Here is a 22,857-nt window from a genome sequence, read left to right on the forward strand (position 1 = left end):
CACAGGCTAAAACACAAACAGAAATTCCTGCCCGGAACGGACATTTCAAAGTAGAATATACTGGCTGTTGCATTGTTTTCGGAGAAGCCAGTATTTCAACTGAGCATGTTTCCTAAATCTCTGATAACATTATGATAATTGTATGCTGTAGTACAGTAAATATATTACATATTGCACCTTTAAATTGTTTAACTTGGGTCAAACGTTTTGGGTAGTCTTCCACAAGCTTCTCACAATAAGTTGCTGGAATTTTGGCCCATTCCTCCAGACAGAACTGGTGTAACTGAGTCAGGTTTGTAGGCCTCCTTGCTCGCACACGCTTTTTCAGTTCTGCCCACAAAATTTTCTATTGGATTGAGGTCAGGGCTTTGTGATGGCCACTCCAATACCTTGACTTAGTTGTCCTTGAGCCATTTTGCTACAACTTTGGAGGTATGCTTGGGGTCATTGTCCATTTGGAAGTCCCATTTGTGATGAGCTTTAACTTCCTGGCTGATGTCTTGAGATGTTGCTTCAATATATCCACATAATTTTTCTTCCTCATGATGCCATCTATTTTGTGAAGTGCACCAGTCCCTCCTGCAGCAAAGCACCCCTACAACATGATGCTGCCACCCCCATGCTTCACGGTTGGGATGGTGTTCTTCGGCTTGCAAGCCTCACCCTTTTTCCTCCAAACATAACGATGGTCATTATGGCCAAACAGTTCAATTTTTGTTTCATCAAACCAGAGGACATTTCTCCAAAAAGTAAGATCTTTGTCCCCATGTGCACTTGCAAACTGTAGTCTGGCTTTTTTATGGTGGTTTTGGAGCAGTGGATTCTTCCTTTCTGAGCAGACTTTCAGGTTATGTCGATATAGGACTCATTTTGCTGTGGATACAGATACTTGCCTACCTGTTTCCACCAGCATCATTTGCTGTTGTTCTGGGATTGATTTGCACTTTTTGCACCAAACTACATTAATCTCTAAGAGACAGAATGCATCTCCTTCCTGAGCGGTATGATGGCTGTGTGGTCCCATGGTGTTTATACTTGCGTACTATTGTTTGTACAGATGAACGTGGTACCTTCAGGCATTTGGAAATTGCTCTCAAGGATAAACCAGACCTTGTGGAGGTGCACAATTTTTTTCTGAGGTCTTGGCTGATTTCTTTTGATTTTCCCACGATGTCAAGCAAAGAGGCACTGAGTTTCAGGGTAGGCCTTAAAATACATCCACAGGTACACCTCCTGTCAGAAGCTAATTGGCTAATTGCCTAAAGCATCATTTTCTGGAATTTTCCAAGCTGCTTAAAGGCACAGTTAACCTAGTGTACAGTGGAGCAGTTAAAAAAATGAGTTTTAATGACTTAAACCTAAATATATGTAAACTTGTGACTTCAACTGTAGATAGGTATGTAGGTAGATATATAGATAGATAGATCACTTCTGGTGTCTGCACTGCTTTGCTATTGGTCTAGAAGACTACATCTGACTGATGTATCTGTATTTTTTTATTATTCTGTTTATGTTTTCTCATCATTGTGTTGTGTTGTCTATGTGTTGTTTGTGACCATGACAACCTGAACCCCTGCAGAAGGTAAAACTTAGCAAATAACTGCTGTTTCTTTTGCTCTCTCACTCTCTCTTTCTCTTAATTGAGATTGGATGCATGCTGTACAAGTAGATCGGATTGAGTGAGTGTGTGTGTGTGTGTGGGTGTGTGTGTATCTCAGCATGTTTCTGCTGGTGCTCTCTGCTGTTAGGAACACATTCCCAGTGATGGACTGAAACCTGCTTCAAATAGATCTCTCTACACGTCAATCTAATACCCCCTAATTAAACATCTTTTATAGTTTCAATGTTTTGACTGCAACTAGACAGCTTGACCCTTTAGTGCTTTTTATTACACAAAGAAATATTTCACCCAAAAATGAAAGTTCTGTCATTACTTACCCTCAAGTCATTTCAAAGCTATATTACTTTCTTTCCTCTGTGGAACACAAAAGGACAATTTTGTTAACATACAGTGTGGTAGAATATGCATGAAATACATGCTTTCTATTGATTAATTGTTTATTTGATTCATGCCGCTAGTTCCTGTACTGTATACCGCTAGTGGGCATTCCTACTGCTATCACTGTAGTGTTATTGGTGGACTGCACAACTGGCCATACCTTTGAAAATCTGACCTGGGGGCCTGGGTAGCTCAGCGAGTGAAGACACTGACTTACACACCTGGAGTCGTGAGTTCGAATCCAGGGTGTGCTGAGTGACTCCAGCCAGGTCTCAAAAGCAACCAAATTGGCCCGGTTGCTAGGGAGGGTAGAGTCACATGGTGTAACCTCCTCGTGGTCGCTATAATGTGGTTCTCGCTCTCGGTGGGACGCGTGGTGAGTTGTGCGTGGATGCCGCGGAGAATAGCGTGAAGCCTCCACACATGCTATGTCTCCGCGGTAACGTGCTCAACAAGCCACGTGATAAGATGCACGGATTGACGTCTCAGATGCGGAGGCAACTCCACCACCCGGATTGAGGCGAGTCACTATGCCACCACAAGGACTTAGAGCACATTGGTGAATGGGCATTCCAAACAAAAAAAAATTAAAAAAAATACAATCTTATCACAGAGGAGACATATTGCATCGTAAAACTATGATATCCCTCTTATTTGACGAGGAATCTTTTTTTGTTGTTGTTGCTAAAAAGAAACAGTTTCCTTTCCATGCACCATTTTTATTATATCTATGTATGTGTTTACAGACAAATCACGTAGAACAGTGAAATCGCTCACAGAAACTACTCCTTTGTGTTGTCGGCACTCGACATTATCTCAAAGAAGATGGGTGACGTGAGCTCCACTGACACCGTCCTATTCACTCCTATTTGTTATAGTCGCTCCTCATTTGCTTAAAGTTAGACTTTTCTCAACTTTCTGAAGTCACTGGCCACGCCCACATCTAGTCGCTAACGGGCGCAATTGCCAGCTCTCATTGAAAATGAATGAGATAATGCTATTATGCAGTTAGACTATACAGAAGGAGTTACACTAATTGTTTATGTCTGTGTTATGTAGGAATGTTTTTCATGATAAAACTAGGCCAAAACTTTTTGCGATTTGGGAAAACTGTTAAACTGAGGTACTGTATAAGAGCCTGACAATGTCACATATTGAAACTCTCTCCTGCTGTTTATTATACTGCTTTACAAAGGCAAATCGCAGTAACTACACATTTACCAAAATTGAGTTCTAACTGAAATCGGTCCTTTGACAGACGTGTTTGATGTACGGTTCTAATCAGTGCATTGCCATTTGTGCATGTACTATACATGAAGATATGTCTTGGCAACACTTTAGTGTATTGAAACTAAATATACTGTATGTCATAGCCATCATGCACTGAGGGTCCCTGAGTAATTTTGGCACAGCGCCACCTACTGGTTACGAAACATAAAATAATTGATATTTTTATTAAAAACATCTGAACAGTTTGGTCTAAAATCATGAGAATGGCCTTTTTATATTCCTTGAGGCATACAGAGTCGAATTTCATGTAAGCATTTTGTCAGAAAATGCTGTATTTTACAAACGCATTGGCATGTCTTTACAAAACTTAGTATGAAATTTGCACCGGATATTATGATGTCATGCTTGGCCCAGTAATTGCTGTTTGCAGCTATATTTATTATTGAAAATTATTGGCAATCAATGGATTTTCCGATTTGTGTGCTCTCCACAATCAAAATGAAAGTGGAAGAGAATGCATTTTGGAAAAGGCTACATCGCTCCTGTAATATCCTGCCGAACTATGTACACTGGAAACGGCGGTTGCCACGCACCTTTGGCTGATGGACAATGCAGAGCTACTCCAACCCATTTCATTTTCCCATCAGTCTGAAATGAAATGATTATATTTTCATCAAAACCAGCTCATGGTCCTCTACTTTTTTGTGGGGTCATTCTTGTCTCGACCTATTCAGAATGCTTTCCTGGCCCGTTAAGCTTTAAAAAGGACAAAATAGCACAATAAAATTATTCGATATGCCTTCTGCACTACATTCTGAGTTTTCGCTAGCCATATGCTAGCTTTGTGTGAGGAGCAGACTTAAATTTAATTCATTCACCAATCTTCCCCTTGGCCAAATCTCTGAAACCTCATTCACATGCACATTCAGATGTGCCTTTTTGAGTTTGTCAGACATTGTTACCATGAATTGTCATTCTATGGAAAATATCTTATTGAAGATTCTTCAAAACTTCTCCTTTTGTGTTCCACGAAAAAATATCAGAATACGAGTTTGGAGCGGCATAATGGTGATGTAAATGATGACAGAATTTTTGTTTTTTGGTGAACTATTCCTTGAAACAAACAGTAAGTTTGATGCAGTGTGTTGGCCCCATAAGGACTATTTCATTTTTGCTTCGGCTGCATGCCGCATAGTACCAGCACTAGAGTCCCTCATTGCTCAAAGTCCTCATGATCAATGCAAACGAGGCCCCTGGGATCAACTATCTGAGAACAAGGCCCATTCTGTTCATTACTAGACCACTGTATAACAATTGACATTTGCGTGCATACTTGTTGATAATGCTTTGCTTACTGCACGGTTATTCTGGCTAATAAGAATTGCTACTTAAAGTGTAAGTAAGTGTAAGTGATGTAACTTGGTAGTTCATTTCTCAAAGGCCACATACACACTGCAAAGTTTTGGCAGTGGCAATCGCATTGCCTGTGAGAATGTATCCCTTAAATTATTGTTCAAAGTGTTTATAGAATAAAGGAGTCGCTCCTGCTACACCAAACATTTGGTCATTGACAGCTGTTGTGATAACTGTTGCAAAGTTTTGCCATCCGGTGACTGCAAACAAGAAATATGAATTCCAACATTAAGCATGTTTATATGCACATTTTTACAATGATCATGCTTAATAAGCCGACAGCATGTGTGGTCATGTAAAGGCCTTAAACCGGCTTTTCTTTATTGGGTTATGGTCAGTAACAGTTTAAGCATAAACGTAGATTTTGCATTGCCTGTAAACGCATTTATCGACGTTCTTACCAGTTTATCAACTATTTGTTTTTTAAAGCTAATTTGTGATAGTTGTCATTGTATTGTTGTGCATGTAAACACCAGTTTTGGGTGTACTCTGATTACTACTCTATGTACTCTGATAGTTACTGTAATCTAATTACCTCTTTAGTCAAAAAGTAGTGTAACATTACAATTTGAATAACTGATTTTTAATCAGGTTAATTATTTTTAAGGACATTCTTTTGGTTACACATATTTCTAAAATAATATTATTTATGTAGAATAGATTTAAAACATTAACTATGTTCGTATGTGTGTCTGTTTGTGTTTCGGTGACAGCTAAAGGGACAGGGACAATGACCAAGGAGGAAATATACACATTAATTTGCATTTGTTGAGTGGAAAAACAAAAGAAAATTTAGAAAGTAATTTAAAAGTCAAGTAATTTGTAATGTGATTACTTTTCCCATTAAGAGTAACTTTTGGCCAAATTTGTGCATTCGCCCAACAACTGTTATGCAACCACTGTCGACAGAAATACCGTATTTTGCTCATTCTCGCATGTCTTAATCCGCTGGATTAACAATTTTTTTTTTTCTTGTTCTGTACATACTTTGCAGATTTTATGAATAAGAAATACAACATTTGTACAAGACCAAAATTGTGTACATGGCCAAAGAGTCTTTAGACTAGCAAAGATCACGTAGCATCTGTAAAATTTAACTAGTAATTAACTAGAATTAGCATTAGTTAAGATAATGTAAATACAAATGATATACACAAGCTTATGACACATTTTTCATAAGATCCTCTCTCCATTTCCAAGCCAAAAAGCACCTTTGGTTAATAATGTTATGTTAGCGTCCGTTGTCACCTCATGGCTTGTATGTTAAGGCTGTCTTGGCTGTAATTCCCAGTTTGACCTGCTAGTGGAGCTGTTCCAGGATGAGGAGAAAGCCACGAGTCCGGCCGGAGCTGTTCCTGCCACTGGAGGGCGCACTCGCCTCAGCGTCAAACCAGACAAGATCAGGCAAGCCGGCCAGGCCAGCAAAGAGCACAAGAAGACTGTCGGACTGCAGGTGAAAACTCAAGGCCCAAACATACTCTATGCAAGTATGTGAACGCAGCGCACCTTGCTACGCAAGCTCGATTTCACGTGTCACCGTGTTGTGAAATGTGTCAGTGCTCAATTCATAACCCAACGCAAGTACATGCTGCATTCTCAGCGTTGCCGCAAGGGGCGCTAGAGCAGATTTTCTTCTTTCAATCAACGACTGTCATGGCGGACTCGGGCAGCAATTTTAGATTAATCTTTTCTAAAAAATATATACGACTTTTTGTCCCCAGTCCTTCAAATGATCTTGTTTTTGCTCTGTGTCTCTCCCGACTCCTTAACTATCGACTCATCTACCACATCCGGCTGCATCCGTAAACGTAGGCAGCTGACTTGCTGCCTAAACAGTTAATGGCTTAACTGACAGCTGTTTTGAATGAATGGAACTCTTAAGGAACTGGTCTCCGAACAGTTTGAAAAGCACCTTATTTTCATCCTGCCTCCGAAGGCAGCATTTTCCTGATTTCGGACATGGATCTATAAAATACCGGTTTCGGACGCAGCACCGGTTTCGTGGTCACGCTTAAAAAATCTATTGCCCTCTTGTGGTCTGAGGTTTGTAACCGCCAAAGCAACGCAAGAGCTCACGTAATGTATGTACAACGGGACTACGAGTTGGCCATGTATTGGCCAAGCGCTCACGTCTGCATTTACGTACTTGCGTGAAGTATGTTTTGGTCTTCAGTCTCTTCTTCGTTAGTTTACTGAATATTTACATAACCAGTCAAGAGTTTGAACACACTTGATTGAAAGTATGTTTTTCTTGATCTTAAAAACCATTTGATCTAAAGGCTTATGCTTAAATGCTTGAAATGAGTTTTGTAGACAGATACTAATTGTGCCTGCATATGGATATCTTTAATAAACTAAAACTTAGCTATGTATTTGTTTTTAAAGGAGTTGGACCAGATAGTGAAGCACTTGTGGAAAGTGGCAACTTAAAATATAAGTAACGTAAGCTTAAAATATAAGACAGTTTTGATTTGTTTCCTTTTTTTTTTTTTTTTTTTTTTGGTCACTACATAATTCCCGTTCATCCATTAGTGTTCTTTTACACTTTACTTTTGACTTTACTATTATTCTAAAATGTGGACAGTTATATTAATAAAGAAAGAGTAGGTGTGCCCAAACTTTTGACTGATGTCTTGGGACAAATTGTTAAGCAGTGATACTGACAAAGACTAAATAAAATATTGAAATAATGATGTTGAATTTCTCTCCCTCTCTAGTTCCGAAACTCCCTGCAGTTGCTAATGGAGACGCTGAATGCAACAACGCCACATTACGTTCGCTGCATCAAACCCAATGATAACAAATATGCCTTCACGTCAGTTTTTGTTTGTATTTGTTTCTTCCAACATACTCATGCTGTGATCCTAGCTTATGGGATTCTCTTGATCTTGCAATAGATCTTTTGTTTCTTAGTTCGCAACCTAAGGCTGTGTCTCAAAACCTAGTGAGCTGACTCGCTGTCTACTTCTAAGTTTGGCAACTGTCTACATATACAGCATTTGGAATGAAGTGTAATTGACTGGATCATGATAAGTGAGTGTATATATGAGAATAGGGCCAGGTGGTTAAGGCGAGGGTTTGAAAAAGTAAGAGGGATTTGTGACGTCATCCAAAAAGGAAAATTGTTTTAGAGGCACAGCAAGTTATTACTTATGAAGTTATTATTTTGATGAAGAAATTTCATTTGAAATAACATGGACATATGAATTTGTAACAATAAGACCAGGAGCATGATTTCATGTTGTGGGCTAAAGCACATAACTGATAATCAGAAGGTTGCTGGTTCAATCCCCACAGCCACCACCATTGTGTCCTTGAGCAAGGCACTTAACTCCAGGTTGCTCCGGGGGGATTGTCCCTGTAATAAGTGCACTGTAAGTTGCTTTGGATAAAAGCATCTGTCAAATGCATAAATGTAAATGTTCTTTAAGGATGGTCTTATCCATAAAGGATGTTGCCTCAAATTTTGGACAAAATTTATATCTCATAAGGTAGCATATTTTACTACCAACAATTTTAGACAGCGTTTATGTCGGGGGTATGCCAATAACTACGTTTCCATCCAAGGGTTTTTTTGCAACAAAAAGTGTAGCGCATCAAAAAAATTTCTCAAGTGTTGACATAATATTTTTACGTTTAACTCTAGCATATAAACTCTATGTCAGTACTTCAAATGATGCAAAAAAATGGTTTGGAAACACTTTTTGTCAAGAAAATAGGCATTAATGCAAAATATAGTGTCACATGACAGCATTTACCCCAATCGTTAGCCTGTGTTAATCATGATGACAAGGTATACATCCTTGAAAGCCAATTTATTGTACATGAAGCATTACATGCACTGTTATGGATTGGTCTTAACGGCATTCCTGCACAGATCTGATGCTGCAAACACATCTGTGTCATGACACTTCCAGGAGTGCCAATGCAAATATCTCGTATCATGGAGAACAAATGAATGGCCACTCTTTGCGATTAATTTAGTCGCTGTAGACACCTGTTTATTTATTAAAGTTGTTTTTCCACACCATTCAGAATAATAGACGGCAGTCATGGAATTAGCCCATAATTAAAAACAAAAAAACATATTTATGTGCACAAAGATGTTTTAAATTAAAAATAAATACACAATACAAGGAGAAAAGCTTCAGTGTGCTTTTTTGGAACACTAACATATAGCCCAATTCTATAAAATTATTGTTTAGCTTACTTTTGAAAAAATGCTGGTAAAATTCCCCGTTTTACCAAATGAATAAAGCATTAAATAAAAAAATGTATTACCTAACGAAAAAATTATATTGTTAGGCCAATATATAACTTAAATTAGCCTTACCCTGTTCTGTAGACGAAAAAAGTCGGCTGAATGACATTCTCAGAATGTTCTACACTTTTTTCAAGACTATTTGTCCAATGCTGAGTTCACTTTCAGAAAACGAGCTTTTGAACATTTTAAAACGTTTAAATATTTTAAATCTAACCCTCTTTACCTCAGATCGCATTTGCTGAGCTTCTTCAGAAAATGTAAATTGCATTATCACGCTAAAATTAATTTTAGATGACAAATCAAGTTCAGTTGTTCGTTAAAAGTTGCTGAAAAATATGCGGTACATAATGCAGTTGTGATGGCAATGCTTTAGATTAGATGATTGTTCAAAATAACCTATTGAATATCAGGAATGTATCATATATGTAAACCCTGATATTACACCGCATCAATTTATCTTTAATAGCTGTGCACACAACAAATACACATTGATGGATGGTGCTTATACTAAGACCGAAAGTTTCCCCCACTACTTTGTGTGCAGGTAGCCAGCTTGAACAGGGCCATGACGATTCGCTTTCGGGTCGGAACCGGTGGCAACCTGCGATAGGCGCAACATCAGGACCAATATTACAGTCCTATCAGAAGGGCAACTGTTCCCTTTTGATTGCAATTTCTCCTCTTCTGATTGCATTTATTTGTGAAATTAAAATGACAGTGACAATGACAGGAGGGAAAAATTAGGGACATCTGGAAGGCGAAAGGTACACAATTAGCAATAAACACACATTTCTGAATGGAAACGGCTTAAGGGCAGATTTCTTTTGCGATAAACCAAAGTTTATGCGACAAAGTGTTTTTTTAAGCATGACGTCATCATGCACACCATTTGTATTGATAAAAGGTCATTTGAAATGAAACAGGCAGAAGTGGCAAATTTCGCAAATTGTTTTTACGCATTTTCACTTTGTTGATTAAAAACAGCACGAAAAGTGGATGGAATCTAGGTTAATGACGCCAAAAATGCTGTCTAGGTAGGCAACTTGCTAGTTTTTGAGACACAGCCTAACCCTCTCTTTTTTTATTGTGTTCATGCAAGTGACCCATCATAATATCTATAAATTGTGTATTATAAACTCTAGGTTATAAAACGGCATTTATCTCCATAGATTTTGCAGTCATTACTGTGTGCTGCAGCAGGGCTGATATTTGATTTCTGTCATTTCTAGGTTCGACCCAAAGAGGGCAGTACAGCAGCTGCGCGCATGTGGAGTTCTGGAAACAATCCGCATCTCTGCGGCCGGGTTCCCGTCTAGGTACACTGCACATCCATACAGTATCATACTGAACACTGCATTCCCCTTTGTCAAGCAGCTCTTGACTATACATGTTTGTTTGTTTTTGTTTGTCAGGTGGACATATCAAGAGTTCTTTAGCAGGTACCGTGTACTGATGAAGCAGAAAGATGTTTTGACAGATAGGAAGATGACCTGCAAGAATGTTCTGGAGAATCTGGTGCAGGTACTGAAGAACACAATTCCACACATCCATCACAAGTCTGAATTAGGCCTGAATAATATAGCTCTAAAGAAATATCAGAAAGAAACCACAGAACAAGCTAGCAACTAACTAGAAACACCTTAGCAACCATCCACAACATCCTAGTAACTGTGTGGAAACACCTTAACAACAACCCAGAACATCCTAGCTACATTCTAGCTACCATTATGAACACCCTAGCAAGCACCTAGCAACACACTAGCAACCTCCTAACCAACACTCTAGCAACCGTATAGTGACACCCTAGTAACCACCCACAACATCCTAGCAACTACATACATGGCAACACCCTAGCAACCATCCACAGCATACTAGTAACTAGGGGCTGTGTTGATACAATCAAATATCTACAATATATATTGCCATGCTTTTACCAAGTTGGAAGGTCCCATGTATAATTAATAATAGTATCAGCTGAAAGAGAATTGCTTTCATTCTGCATGTAAGCCAAATGGACAATATAACCTAAATATACCCAGATGAATTGAAATCAAAAATTTGTGATTCGAAATTGAACCACGATCGTGATGATATCGAATCGTGACGTGTGTCTCGACATGTGTGTCTCAATACATATTGTATTGTATTGTGAGGTGGCTAACGATACCTAGCCCTAAAGGTAACTGCATGGAAACACCTTAACAACCACCCAAAGCACCCTAGCAACAATCTAGCTATCACTTAGAACACTCTTGCAAACACCTAGCCATATCTTAGCAACCAATTAGAACACCCTAGAAACTGCATAGCAATTCCCTAGCAAACACCTTCAACATCCTAGGATACATATGACAACACCCTTGTAAACACCCTAGCAACCAAATAGCAACACCCTAGGAGCCACTCTAGGAACACTCTGGCATGCACCTAGAAACACCTTAGCGACCACTCAGAACACTTTATCAACTGCATTACAACGCCCTAGAAACAACCCACAACACCCTAGCAACCACATGGCAACACCCTAGCAACCATCCACAACATCATATTAACCACATGGAAACACCTTAACAACTAGAACCCAGAACAGACTAGAAACACCCTAGCAACCACTTAAAACACCCTAGCAACCACATAGTAACACCCTAGGATCCTCTTAAAACACTCTAGCTAGCACCAAGTTACAACTTAGCAATCATTTAGAACACCTTGGCGACACCCTAGCAACCACGTAGCAACTCCCTGGCAACCACCCAGAATACCCTAGGAGCCACTTAGAACACTCTAGCATGCACCTAAAAACACTTTAGCAACTGCATTGCAACACCCTAGCAACCACATGGCATCATCCTAGCAACCACATTGCAACACCCTAGTAACCCTCCACAAAATCCTATTAACTACAAGGAAACACCTTAACAACCAACTAGAGCAGACTAGCAACACCATAGCAACCACATAGCAACATCCTAGGATCCACTTAAAACACTGTAGCAAGCAGCAAGCAACACCTTAGCAATCATGTAGAACACCTTAGCAGCATCCTAGCAACCACATAGCAACTCCCTGGCAAACACTCACAACATCCTAGCAACCACATAGCAATACCCTATCAACCATTCACAACATCATATTAACCACATGGAAACACCTTAACAACCATCCAGAACAAACTTGCAACACTCTAGCAACCACTTTGAAAACCCTAGCAACCACATGTCAACATCTTAGGATCCTCTTAAAACACTCAAATAACACATCAAATAACATCTTTGCAATCACTTAGAACACCTTAATGACACCCTAGCAACCACATAGTAGCTTCCATCCACAATATCACATTAACCACATAAAAACACCTTAAAAACCACCAGAACAGCCTAGCAACACCATAGAAACCACATAGAACATCCTAGCAACTGCATAGCAAACACAAAGTAACTTTTTTGCAAACAATTATAACACCCAAGCCAAAACCTAGCAAAACCCTAGCAACTACCCAGAACAAACTAGCAACAACCTAGCTATCACTTAGAACACTCTAGCAAGCATCAAGCAGCACCATAGCAATCACTTAGAACACCTTAGCGACACCCTTGCAACCACAATGCAACACCCTAGGAACCATCCACAACATCCTAGCAATCACTGGAAACACCTTAACAACCACCCAGAACAGCCTAGCAACACCCTAGCAACCACATAGAACACCCTAGCAACACCCTAGCAACCACTCAGAGCACCCTATCAACCACCTAGCAATGCCCTTGCAACCTCCAAGAACACCCTAGCAACTGCATAGAAATGGGCTAAAAGCCAGTCTGTAGCTAATGCCCTGGCAACCACCCATAATTTGCCCAAGCAAACTGCACTCGCATTTTCTTCAGAAAGTGTAAATATCAAGTTGAAAGATACAGTAAATGAAGAGTCTTTCGTCTGTCTTTTTTCAAAAAAAGATTTTTTCTCCATGTCTGTCCTGCTGATAGGATCCAGATAAGTACCAGTTTGGCAAGACCAAGATCTTTTTCCGGGCGGGGCAGGTCGCTTTCTTGGAAAAACTACGTGCTGATAAGCTGCGTGCTGCCTGCATCCGTATACAGAAGACGATCCGCTGCTGGCTGGCACGCAAGAAGTACCTGCGCATGAAACACGCTGCCACGACCATTCAGAGATACGTCCGTGGATACCAGGCCCGCTGGTGAGGGGGCGGGGACTCAGCCTATAATGGCCAAACAACATTTCTTACAAACAAAAAGCACATGAACCTGACATTGTGCTCATGCTGAGTCTCATTCACTAACCACATGAATGCACAGATTTGTGCATAAAAAGGATAAATAAAAAAATAAAATAATGGCATGTATGAGGCCTGGGTAGCTCAGCGAGTATTGACGCTGACTACCACACCTGGAGTCATGAGTTGGAATCCAGGGCGTGCTGAGTGACTCCAGCCAGGTCTCCTAAGCAGCCAAATTGGCCTGGTTGCTAGGGAGGGTAGAGCCACATGGGTTAACCTCCTCGGGGTCGCTATAATGTGGTTCGCTCTTGGTGGGGCATGTGGTGAGTTGTGCGTGGATGCTGCAGAGAATAGCATGAAGCCTCCACACGTGCTACTTCTCCGCGGTAACGCGCTCAACAAGCCACGTGATAAGATGCGCGGATTGACGGTCTCAGACGCGGAGGCAACTGAGATTCGTCCTCTGCCACCCGGATTGAGGGCAAGTCACTACGCCACCATGAGGACTTAGAGCGCATTGGGAATTGGGCATTCCAAACTGGAGAGAAAATGTTTTTATTTATAAAAATAAATTAATGAAAATAATGGCATGTATTGTGCCAAATACTAACTGATGGTAATGCATTACGTCATTTACAATAATCTGGATTCATGAATTTGTTAAGAACAAATGTATACTGTATGCGTATGCACCTGTTGTGAATCTGATGGAAATTTTGCATGCAAACCTTTTCTGTGCACATAACAGCACTTGTACAGAATTATTAGTCAATGAGTCTCAAAGTTTTTGTCAGTGAGTATGTGTTAACCTCTGTGTTGTTTTCCATGTTTAGTCTTGCAAAGTTCCTGCGGCGCACACGTGCTGCGATCATCATTCAGAAATACCAGCGCATGTATGTGCAGAGAAGGTGTTATAAACGCAAGCAGGCTGCAGCACTGGTCATGCAGTGCATACTCAGAGCGTACATGGCCAGACAACTGTACAAAGCGGTAAGCAGGAAACATGACGTGTGTATTCTCTTGTACACATTTATAAATATATCTACAGCAGTCACATACACATTGCTCTTATTACTCTTCTAATAGACACTTTTAACTCTTGTATTCTCAGTATATTACACTTTTATTTGGAAGGAAGAAATGTGTGATTTAGTTCAGCCATTACTGTAATATTTAACCAAACGTTACATAATGAGTGAGAAACATATATCAGGGTAACATATGATGCTGGCAGGTTGGTTTATAATTAACACTGCAGAAACTATAGAATAATTTCAGGCATGAGACACATGACCAGTTTAAGCTGTGCAAACTACATCCCTGGAGTATTGAATGGGACTCCTTCCTGCTGTTGGAGAAGTTTTAAACTTTCTTTATTTAAAGTCTGTTACTCAGTACTCAGTTGTAATTTTTCAATTCTTTTTTTTTGGGGGGGGGGGGGGGGGGATTTGTCCCCTTTTTCACCCAATTTGGAATGCCCAATTCCCAATGCACTTTTAAGTCCTCGTGGTCACGAAGTGATTCGCCTCAATCCGGGTGGCGGAGGATGAATCCCAGCTGCCTCTGCATCTGAGACCGCCAACCCACGCATCTTATCACGTGGCTTGTTGAGTGTGTTACCACGGAGACATAGCGCATGTGGAGGCTTCATGCCATCCACCGCGGTATCCATGCTCAACTCAACTCACCACGCGCCCCACTGAGAATGAACCACATTATAGCGACCATGAGAAGGTTACCCCATGTGACTCTACCCTTGAATTGGCTGTTGACTGGGCCAATTTGGGTGCTTAGGAGACCTGGCTGGAGTCACTCAGCACACCCTGGGATTTGAACTAGCAAACTAGCGAACTCCAGTGGTGGTAGCCAGCGTCTTTTACCACTGAGCTACCCAGGCCCCCAATTTTTTAATTCTTAATTGTAAATTTAGGGTGCTTTATAAGCATTAGAATTTCAAAAATGTATTGCCAAATGATTTCCTGCTTAGATATTGTGCTAAATATGTCAAATAAACATTTATTTTTGGCCTGTCGATTTAACGTGTTAATTCTACGACGGCGTTTTAGTGCCACTTAAAAACAAATCTACGATTTCGAGAATAAAGTCGTAATGTTTTTAGAATCAAGTCAAAGTATTACGAGAATAAAGTCTAAATGTTTTGAGAATAGTCTCATAACATGCCTTTTATGAGAATAAAGTCATAAAGTTTCAAGAATAAAGTCGTAGCATTATGAGATTAAAGTCGTAATATTTTGAGAATAAAAAAATCACAATATTAGGCTAAACAGAGTGCCTTTATCACTACGATAGAATGGATGCCAAGCCAGCAGCTTCATTAATGTATGTATGCATGAAATGTATGTGGTGGATTTAGTTAAATCATACTTTAGGACAGTTGTTCTGAATTTTTTCGGTTCACGCCCCCCTTTGAAACAAGAAAAACTTTCGCACCCCCACAAATAATCGAATCAATAATAATTAAAAATAAAATCAATAATGTTTCACATTTTTACTGAAAAAAAATGCTTTTAAAAGATTTAACCAAATTATATTTCATCTTCATGTTGCAAATCTTTTTTTTTTTTAATACAATGAAAACTGAACGATAAGTTACAATCTTCACTTAAAAAGGATCTAACTTTTGAAGTGTGAATATTTTCATCTGTGAAACTCAAGATTGTGGCTGTCCAAGCACACATCAAAGCACCTTAAAGTCGTCCTTAGATCTCATTTCTTCTGAAGCCATATGATAGTGTTGTGTGAGGAACAGACCGAAATTTAAGTGTTAATTCACCTCGTCACTCATTTGAAACTGGTGCGCACTGGAGAACCTCTTGTTCACATAAGTGCTGTGAGCGCACCTGACATCATGAATGCTTTGGGCTGTCGAGAGCTGCGCATGCAGGACGTGCTGGAGTGCCAGACAAAAGTTTAAACAAGGCAGGAGAAAATAAATTGTGCACATTGTTTCTTGTGTTTATTGTCACTAATTTTGTTGAATGTGTGAAAATGAATGAGATTTGAGGACTGGTCAGTCTTCCGCACCCCCTTACAATACCTCTGCACCTCCGTACAGGTTGAAAACTCCTGTACATATGCACATCTCATTCATGAACAGAGAGCTTGGAAATTCTTCCCACAAATTCAGCTTGGCTAACTTGATAACAAAGTTGCACAGCCAATGTTATCTCCATGGTTAGTGATGTTTACTGTATGTAAAGACACCGACGCTCCACTTTGCTGTTGTCCACCACATCACTTTGATGTTACTTTCCTTGCAACTTATTCTCAAAATGTTACAATTTTATTCTCAAAATGCTGCGACTTTATTCTCGTAATTTTGACTTTATTCTCAAAATATTCCGACTTTAATCTTGTGTTGCTGCGACTTTAATCTCATAATGCTAAAACTTAATTTTGACTTACAAAAATTACGTGGCACTAAAATGCTGTTGAATAATTTAGTGCGAATAATTAAAAAAATATATAAATAAAACATTAAAAAAATGTATACAATTAATCATGTCCCTAGACCCTGAAAAGGAATATTCCTACCCTCGGAGCAATTCAAGCTTGAAGAACCACTTGTTTTCAGCTGGGGGCAGTAAGCAAAACTCCAGGTGTCGTTAACGCGCAGCTTTGCAGACAACAAAACACTCTCAGGCTTGCTTGAACTAGTGACAGCACAAGATGAGGACATGTCCTTGTGTTCAAGCACAGCTGGATGGAGTGCAGTTGCGAATGCAGGGTTTCAAACTACGTTTAACTTGACACAGCAACTTACTGTAAGAATGCTGTGTTTATGATGCAATGAAAAAATAAAAGCGTTTGTCTGACACATGTACTTTGACACCTCCTTAGAAAAGCCCTTATAATATATAGATCTTAGACAGATGAATTATTATATTTATAAATATACAGGTGCATCTCAATAAATTAGAATGTCGTGGAAAAGTTCATTTATTTCAGTAATTCAACTCAAATTGTGAAACTCGTGTATTAAATAAATTCAATGCACACAGACTGAAGTAGTTTAAGTCTTTGGTTCTTTTAATAGTGATGATTTTGGCTCACATTTAACAAAAACCCACCAATTCACTATCTCAAAAAATTAGAATATTTTGACATGCCAATCAGCTAATCAACTCAAAACACCTGCAAAGGTTTCCTGAGCCTTCAAAATGGTCTCTCAGTTTGGTTCACTAGGCTACACAATCATGGGGAAGACTGCTGATCTGACAGTTGTCCAGAAGACAATCATTGACACCCTTCACAAGGAGGGTAAGCCACAAACATTCATTGCCAAAGAAGCTGGCTGTTCACAGAGTGCTGTATCCAAGCATGTTAACAGAAAGTTGAGTGGAAGGAAAAAGTGTGGAAGAAAAAGATGCACAACCAACCAAGAGAACCGCAGCCTTATGATTGTCCAGCAAAATCGATTCAAGAATTTGGGTGAACTTCACAAGGAATGGACTGAGGCTGGGGTCAAGGCATCAAGAGCCACCACACACAGACGTGTCAAGGAATTTGGCTACAGTTGTCGTATTCCTCTTGTTAAGCCACTCCTGAACCACAGACAACATCAGAGGCATCTTACCTGGGCTAAGGAGAAGAAGAACTGGACTGTTGCCCAGTGTTCCAAAGTCCTCTTTTCAGATGAGAGCAAGTTTTGTATTTCATTTGGAAACCAAGGTCCTAGAGTCTGGAGGAAGGGTGGAGAAGCTCATAGCCCAAGTTGCTTGAAGTCCAGTGTTAAGTTTCCACAGTCTGTGATGATTTGGGGTGCAATGTCATCTGCTGGTGTTGGTCCATTGTGTTTTTTGAAAAGCAAAGTCACTGCACCCGTTTACCAAGAAAGTTTGGAGCACTTCATGCTTCCTTCTGATGACCAGCTTTTTAAAGATGCTGATTTCATTTTCCAGCAGGATTTGGCACCTGCCCACACTGCCAAAAGCACCAAAAGTTGGTTAAATGACCATGGTGTTGGTGTGCTTGACTGGCCAGCAAACTCACCAGACCTGAACCCCATAGAGAATCTGTGGGGTATTGTCAAGAGGAAAATGAGAAACAAGAGACCAAAAAATGCAGATGAGCTGAAGGCCACTGTCAAAGAAACCTGGGCTTCCATACCACCACAGCAGTGCCACAAACTGATCACCTCCATGCCACGCCGAATTGAGGCAGTAATTAAAGCAAAAGGAGCCCCTACCAAGTATTGAGTACATATACAGTAAATGAACATACTTTCCAGAAGGCCAACAATTCACTAAAAATGTTTTTTTTATTGGTCTTATGATGTATTCTAATTTTCTGAGATAGTGAATTGGTGGGTTTTTGTTAAATGTGAGCCAAAATCATCACAATTAAAAGAACCAAAGACTTAAACTACTTCAGTCTGTGTGCATTGAATTTATTTAATACACGAGTTTCACAATTTGAGTTGAATTACTGAAATAAATGAACTTTTCCACGACATTCTAATTTATTGAGATGCACCTGTATATTATATTTATAATTATTTAATAATTATTTATTGAATTGCTATTTGAGGGCCTTTCTCAGCAAATATTTGTTATATAGGATTAATTGTGATTAATAAAAAAAAAAACTCATTTAAATGTGAAAATAAACAGGAAAAAAAATATTTTGAAAAAGGGTAAACAAAGAAGCTTAATGATGTGCTATGAATTTGATTTTTTTTAATTTTTTTTATTCTGCATAATTTCAAATAAGCACATTTGTGGGATAACATGGATATGTAATGCTTATAATTAAATTTATGATAATAGAATTGTCACAAGTGGACGCTATAACCCCGCTGTGTTATATATATATATATATGTATGTATGTATGTATGTATGTATATTGTAAGTATTGTACAATACATTTATCGGAAAATGCAACTAGCTGAGTTTGAACTTGGGCATAAATGCAACCATCCATGCAAGCATTTCAACTAGATATGCTTTCTGTTTAGGGTTGTTATTTATTTAAAGTTGGTAGACATGATGTAGTAATAGTGTTGTGATGAGCTCACCTCTCTGACCCAGTGTGTTTGTCTGTGGTCATGATTAGGGACTGTCCCATTGACAGACTACAGCAGCTGCAGGCATATTACTGCTGCAGTCTCTCTCTCTCTCTCTCTCTCTCTCTCTGTCATCCTGTCAGTGCTCTCTTGATCAGCAGTGGATTTTGGAAGCAGGATGTGTAATATCTGCAAATTAAAAAGGCAGAAGGTGTGAGAGAGACAGAAAATTTGTATTTCACTGCGCTCACACTGGACTGATCTCTGTTACTTTCCATTATTTCTTTCTTTCCTTCCTGAACTGTGTATTTCTGTGTGTTTGTGGTGTTTTTGTGTAGCTGTTGCGCGAGCACAAGGCCGTCATCATTCAGAAGATGGTTCGTGGCTGGCTGGCGCGGCAGTGGTACAAGCGATCGCTCAAAGCCATCGTGTACCTGCAGTGTTGCGTTCGGCGCATGCGAGCCAAGCGTGAGTTCAAGAAGCTCAAGATTGAGGCGCGATCGGTCGAACACTTCAAAAAGCTCAACATCGGCATGGAGAACAAGATCATGCAACTGCAGAGGAGGATAGACGAGCAGGTACCATACTGCACACTGAAAAGATGCGTTGGATTATGGTGCCTAAATTTGCATTCAAGAGGGTTTTTATAAAGCTGAAATGTCATTTTCTCCTATACAAACCTGATATGCAGAAACAACTGTAGAAGTAAGCGATTCGTAGGTTTGGTTTTATTTCAAACTGTGAAGACTGTTTGCATAAATCCAACACATATACTTTGACCTTCCATTTTCTTCTGGCACTAGAATAAAGAGAACCGTTCTCTCAGCGAGCGTTTGAGTGGTCTGGAGATCAATTATGCTGCAGAATCTGAGCGTCTGCGTGGGGAGCTGAAGCGTCTGCGAGGGGCGGAGGAGGATGCCAAAAACAATGCAAACAGAGTGACCTCTCTCCTGGAGGAGCTGGAGCGACTGCGCAAAGACCTGCAGAACACACAGAAAGAGAAGAAAGTCATCGAGGACTGGGCGCGAACATACCAGGACGAGATGGAACAGGTACTGGCCGTCTACGTGTTTCTCTGTGTGCAGGCATTCGCATGCTGGCGTGAGGCCCTGTCCCAGTGGTGCACTTCATCAAGCATGCCTGTGAAATCCATGAGACCGTAAGGTGTCCCATTTATCATTTTATGATTCAGAAGCGTGCTCACAAGCGCCCCTTGTGGCCATGATGCATCCATTTGCCGAGCTCGCACTAGTGCAGACTACACTACTGCCCAACACTCATTACATCACCAAAGTGTGGAACTTGGGACAGATGGGACAAGGTGTAAGATAGTTTTGATGCAAACTGATGCAAACAATAAATCAAGGATCCTGAATGAATACTGGTAGGTACGTAAGACATTTAACTACTATGAAGGAAAAGAAAAAAATGCCCCATAGTTAGCTAAGGTAGCTTACAAGAACAATTAATATGTATTTGCAAAAAATACTGATTGTTCTTACAAGCTACGGTTGTGTGTTATTTTTCATTTACTGCATAAATGATCTCTGATTAAAAAGACATGATTCACTGATTCGAGTCATCACTAAATAGTGTTTCCAGAAGTCAGTTCATTTCAATGGACTGATTTAAAAAAACTGATAGACCATTGCATTTGAATCATCACTGGACTGCTCATTTCAATCAGCTGATTAAAAAAAGGATTCATTCATTTGTCATCACTCAATAGTGCTCCCAATTCATTTGGATGGCTCATTTCAATGGACTGATTCAAAAAGCTGATTAACCATTGCATTTGAATCATCACTAGATGGCTCATTTCAATTAACTGATAAAAAAAAGAAAGTTCATTAACTGATTCAAGAAAAACAATTCACTGAGTGTTCATAGAAAGCAGTTTTTTTGGATGGGTTATTTCAATGGACTGATAAAAAAATAAAAAAAAAATAACTGATTGACCGTTGCATTTGAATCATCACTGGACAGCTCATTTCAGTGAACTGATTAAAAAAAAATATTCACTGATTCATCACTCAATAGTGACATCAGAAGGCAGTTTAATTGGATGGCTAATTACAATAAACTGAATTAAAAAACTGAATCGCAGATGCATTAGATTCATCACTGGGCAGCTCATTTCAATGAACTGATTAGAAAAAACATTATTCACTGATTCAATTGAGTCATCACTCCATAGCTTTACCAGAAGGCAGTTCATTTGGATGGCAAATTTCAATGGACTGATTCCATAAAAATAAAACAATTCACTGATTCATTTGAGTCATCACTCAGTAGTGTCCTCAGAAGGCAGTTTATTTGGATGGCTCGTTTGAATCATCAGTGGATGTCTGAATTCAGTGAACTGTTAAAAAAAAGTTAATTAACTGATTCAAGAAAAACAATTCACTGATTAATTTGAGTCATCACCCAACAGTGTTCCCAGAAGGCGTTTTATTTTTATTTAATTTTTTAATTTTTTTGGATAGCTCATTCAATGGACTGATAAAAGAAAGAAAAACACTGATTGTTGCATTTGAGTCATCACTGGACAGCTCATTTCAAGTGAACAGATTCAAAAAATAATTTACTGATTCATTTGAGTCATCACTCAAGTGTCATCAGAAGGCAGTTTATTTGGACAGCTCATTTCAATGAACTGATTTGAAAAAAAGATTCACAAATCCATTTGATTCATTACTGTATAGCTCATTTCAATGATCTGAATATAAAAAAATGATTGACCTTTGCATTTGAATCAGCATTGGTCAGTCCATATTAAGGATCTGATTAAAAAGACACGATTCACTGATTTATTTGAGTCATCACTCAATAGTGTTCCCAAAAGGCAGTTGACCATTTGCATTTGAATCATCACTTGACAGCACATTTCAGTGAACTCAAAAACAATATTCACTGATTCATTTGCGTCATCACTCAATAGTGTCATCAGAAAGCAGTTTATTTGGATGGCTCATTTAAATGAACTGATTCAAAAAACAGATTGACCGTGGCATTTGATTCACCACTGTACAGCTAATTTCAATGAACTGTTTAGAAAAAACATTATTCACTGATTCAGTTGAGTTATCACTCCATAGTTTCACCAGAAGGCAGTTAATTTGGATGGCAAATTTCAATGGACTGATTCAATAAAAATAAAATAATTCACTGATTCATGAGTCAACACTCAGTAGTGTCCTCAGAAGGCAGTTTATTTGGATGGCTCATTTCAATGAACTGATTTAAAAAAACAAAACAAAAAACAATTCACATATGCATTTGATTCATTACTGTATAGCTCATTTCAATGAACGGAATAATAAAATTAAAAAAAACGATTGACTGATTAATTGAAGTTATCACTTAGTAGTGTACCCAGAAGTCAGTTCCACTGAATAGCCCATATAAATGAACTCATTCAAAAATCAGATTCACAGATGCTTTGTGAATCAGTTCAACAGATTCATTTTAAAAGAACTGGTTCAAAATCATTTATTTGTGTACTCTTCATTCATGAATGAATAATTTATATAAGTGTGAGTTTGAACTGTTTCCCAGAAGTTGGATTTATATCCCAAACGCTCATACAAAAGTAGAGTTCGAGTTTAGCCCATTTTGTGAGTGTTACCCCATCGCCCTGCATGAAGACAGCTGTATAAGAGTGTAGATCACTGTAAAGACACAGATA

General features: G+C 39.2%; 1 protein-coding gene across 1 annotated transcript in view; it reads left to right on the forward strand.

Moving 5' to 3' along the window:
* myo5aa (myosin VAa) overlaps window positions 1-22,857 on the forward strand; it is a 141,262-nt gene that overhangs the window by 70,143 nt on the left and 48,262 nt on the right. Inside the window, exons 15-22 of the mRNA XM_051656695.1 lie at window positions 5,934-6,095; window positions 7,360-7,457; window positions 10,136-10,222; window positions 10,319-10,427; window positions 12,893-13,104; window positions 13,977-14,133; window positions 19,508-19,747; window positions 19,973-20,221. Coding sequence (XP_051512655.1) covers window positions 5,934-6,095; window positions 7,360-7,457; window positions 10,136-10,222; window positions 10,319-10,427; window positions 12,893-13,104; window positions 13,977-14,133; window positions 19,508-19,747; window positions 19,973-20,221 — 1,314 coding nt within the window. The remainder of the gene's footprint in view (window positions 1-5,933; window positions 6,096-7,359; window positions 7,458-10,135; window positions 10,223-10,318; window positions 10,428-12,892; window positions 13,105-13,976; window positions 14,134-19,507; window positions 19,748-19,972; window positions 20,222-22,857) is intronic.

This window comes from Myxocyprinus asiaticus, chromosome 26, assembly GCF_019703515.2.
Source record: "Myxocyprinus asiaticus isolate MX2 ecotype Aquarium Trade chromosome 26, UBuf_Myxa_2, whole genome shotgun sequence".
Classification (NCBI taxonomy): domain Eukaryota; kingdom Metazoa; phylum Chordata; class Actinopteri; order Cypriniformes; family Catostomidae; genus Myxocyprinus; species Myxocyprinus asiaticus.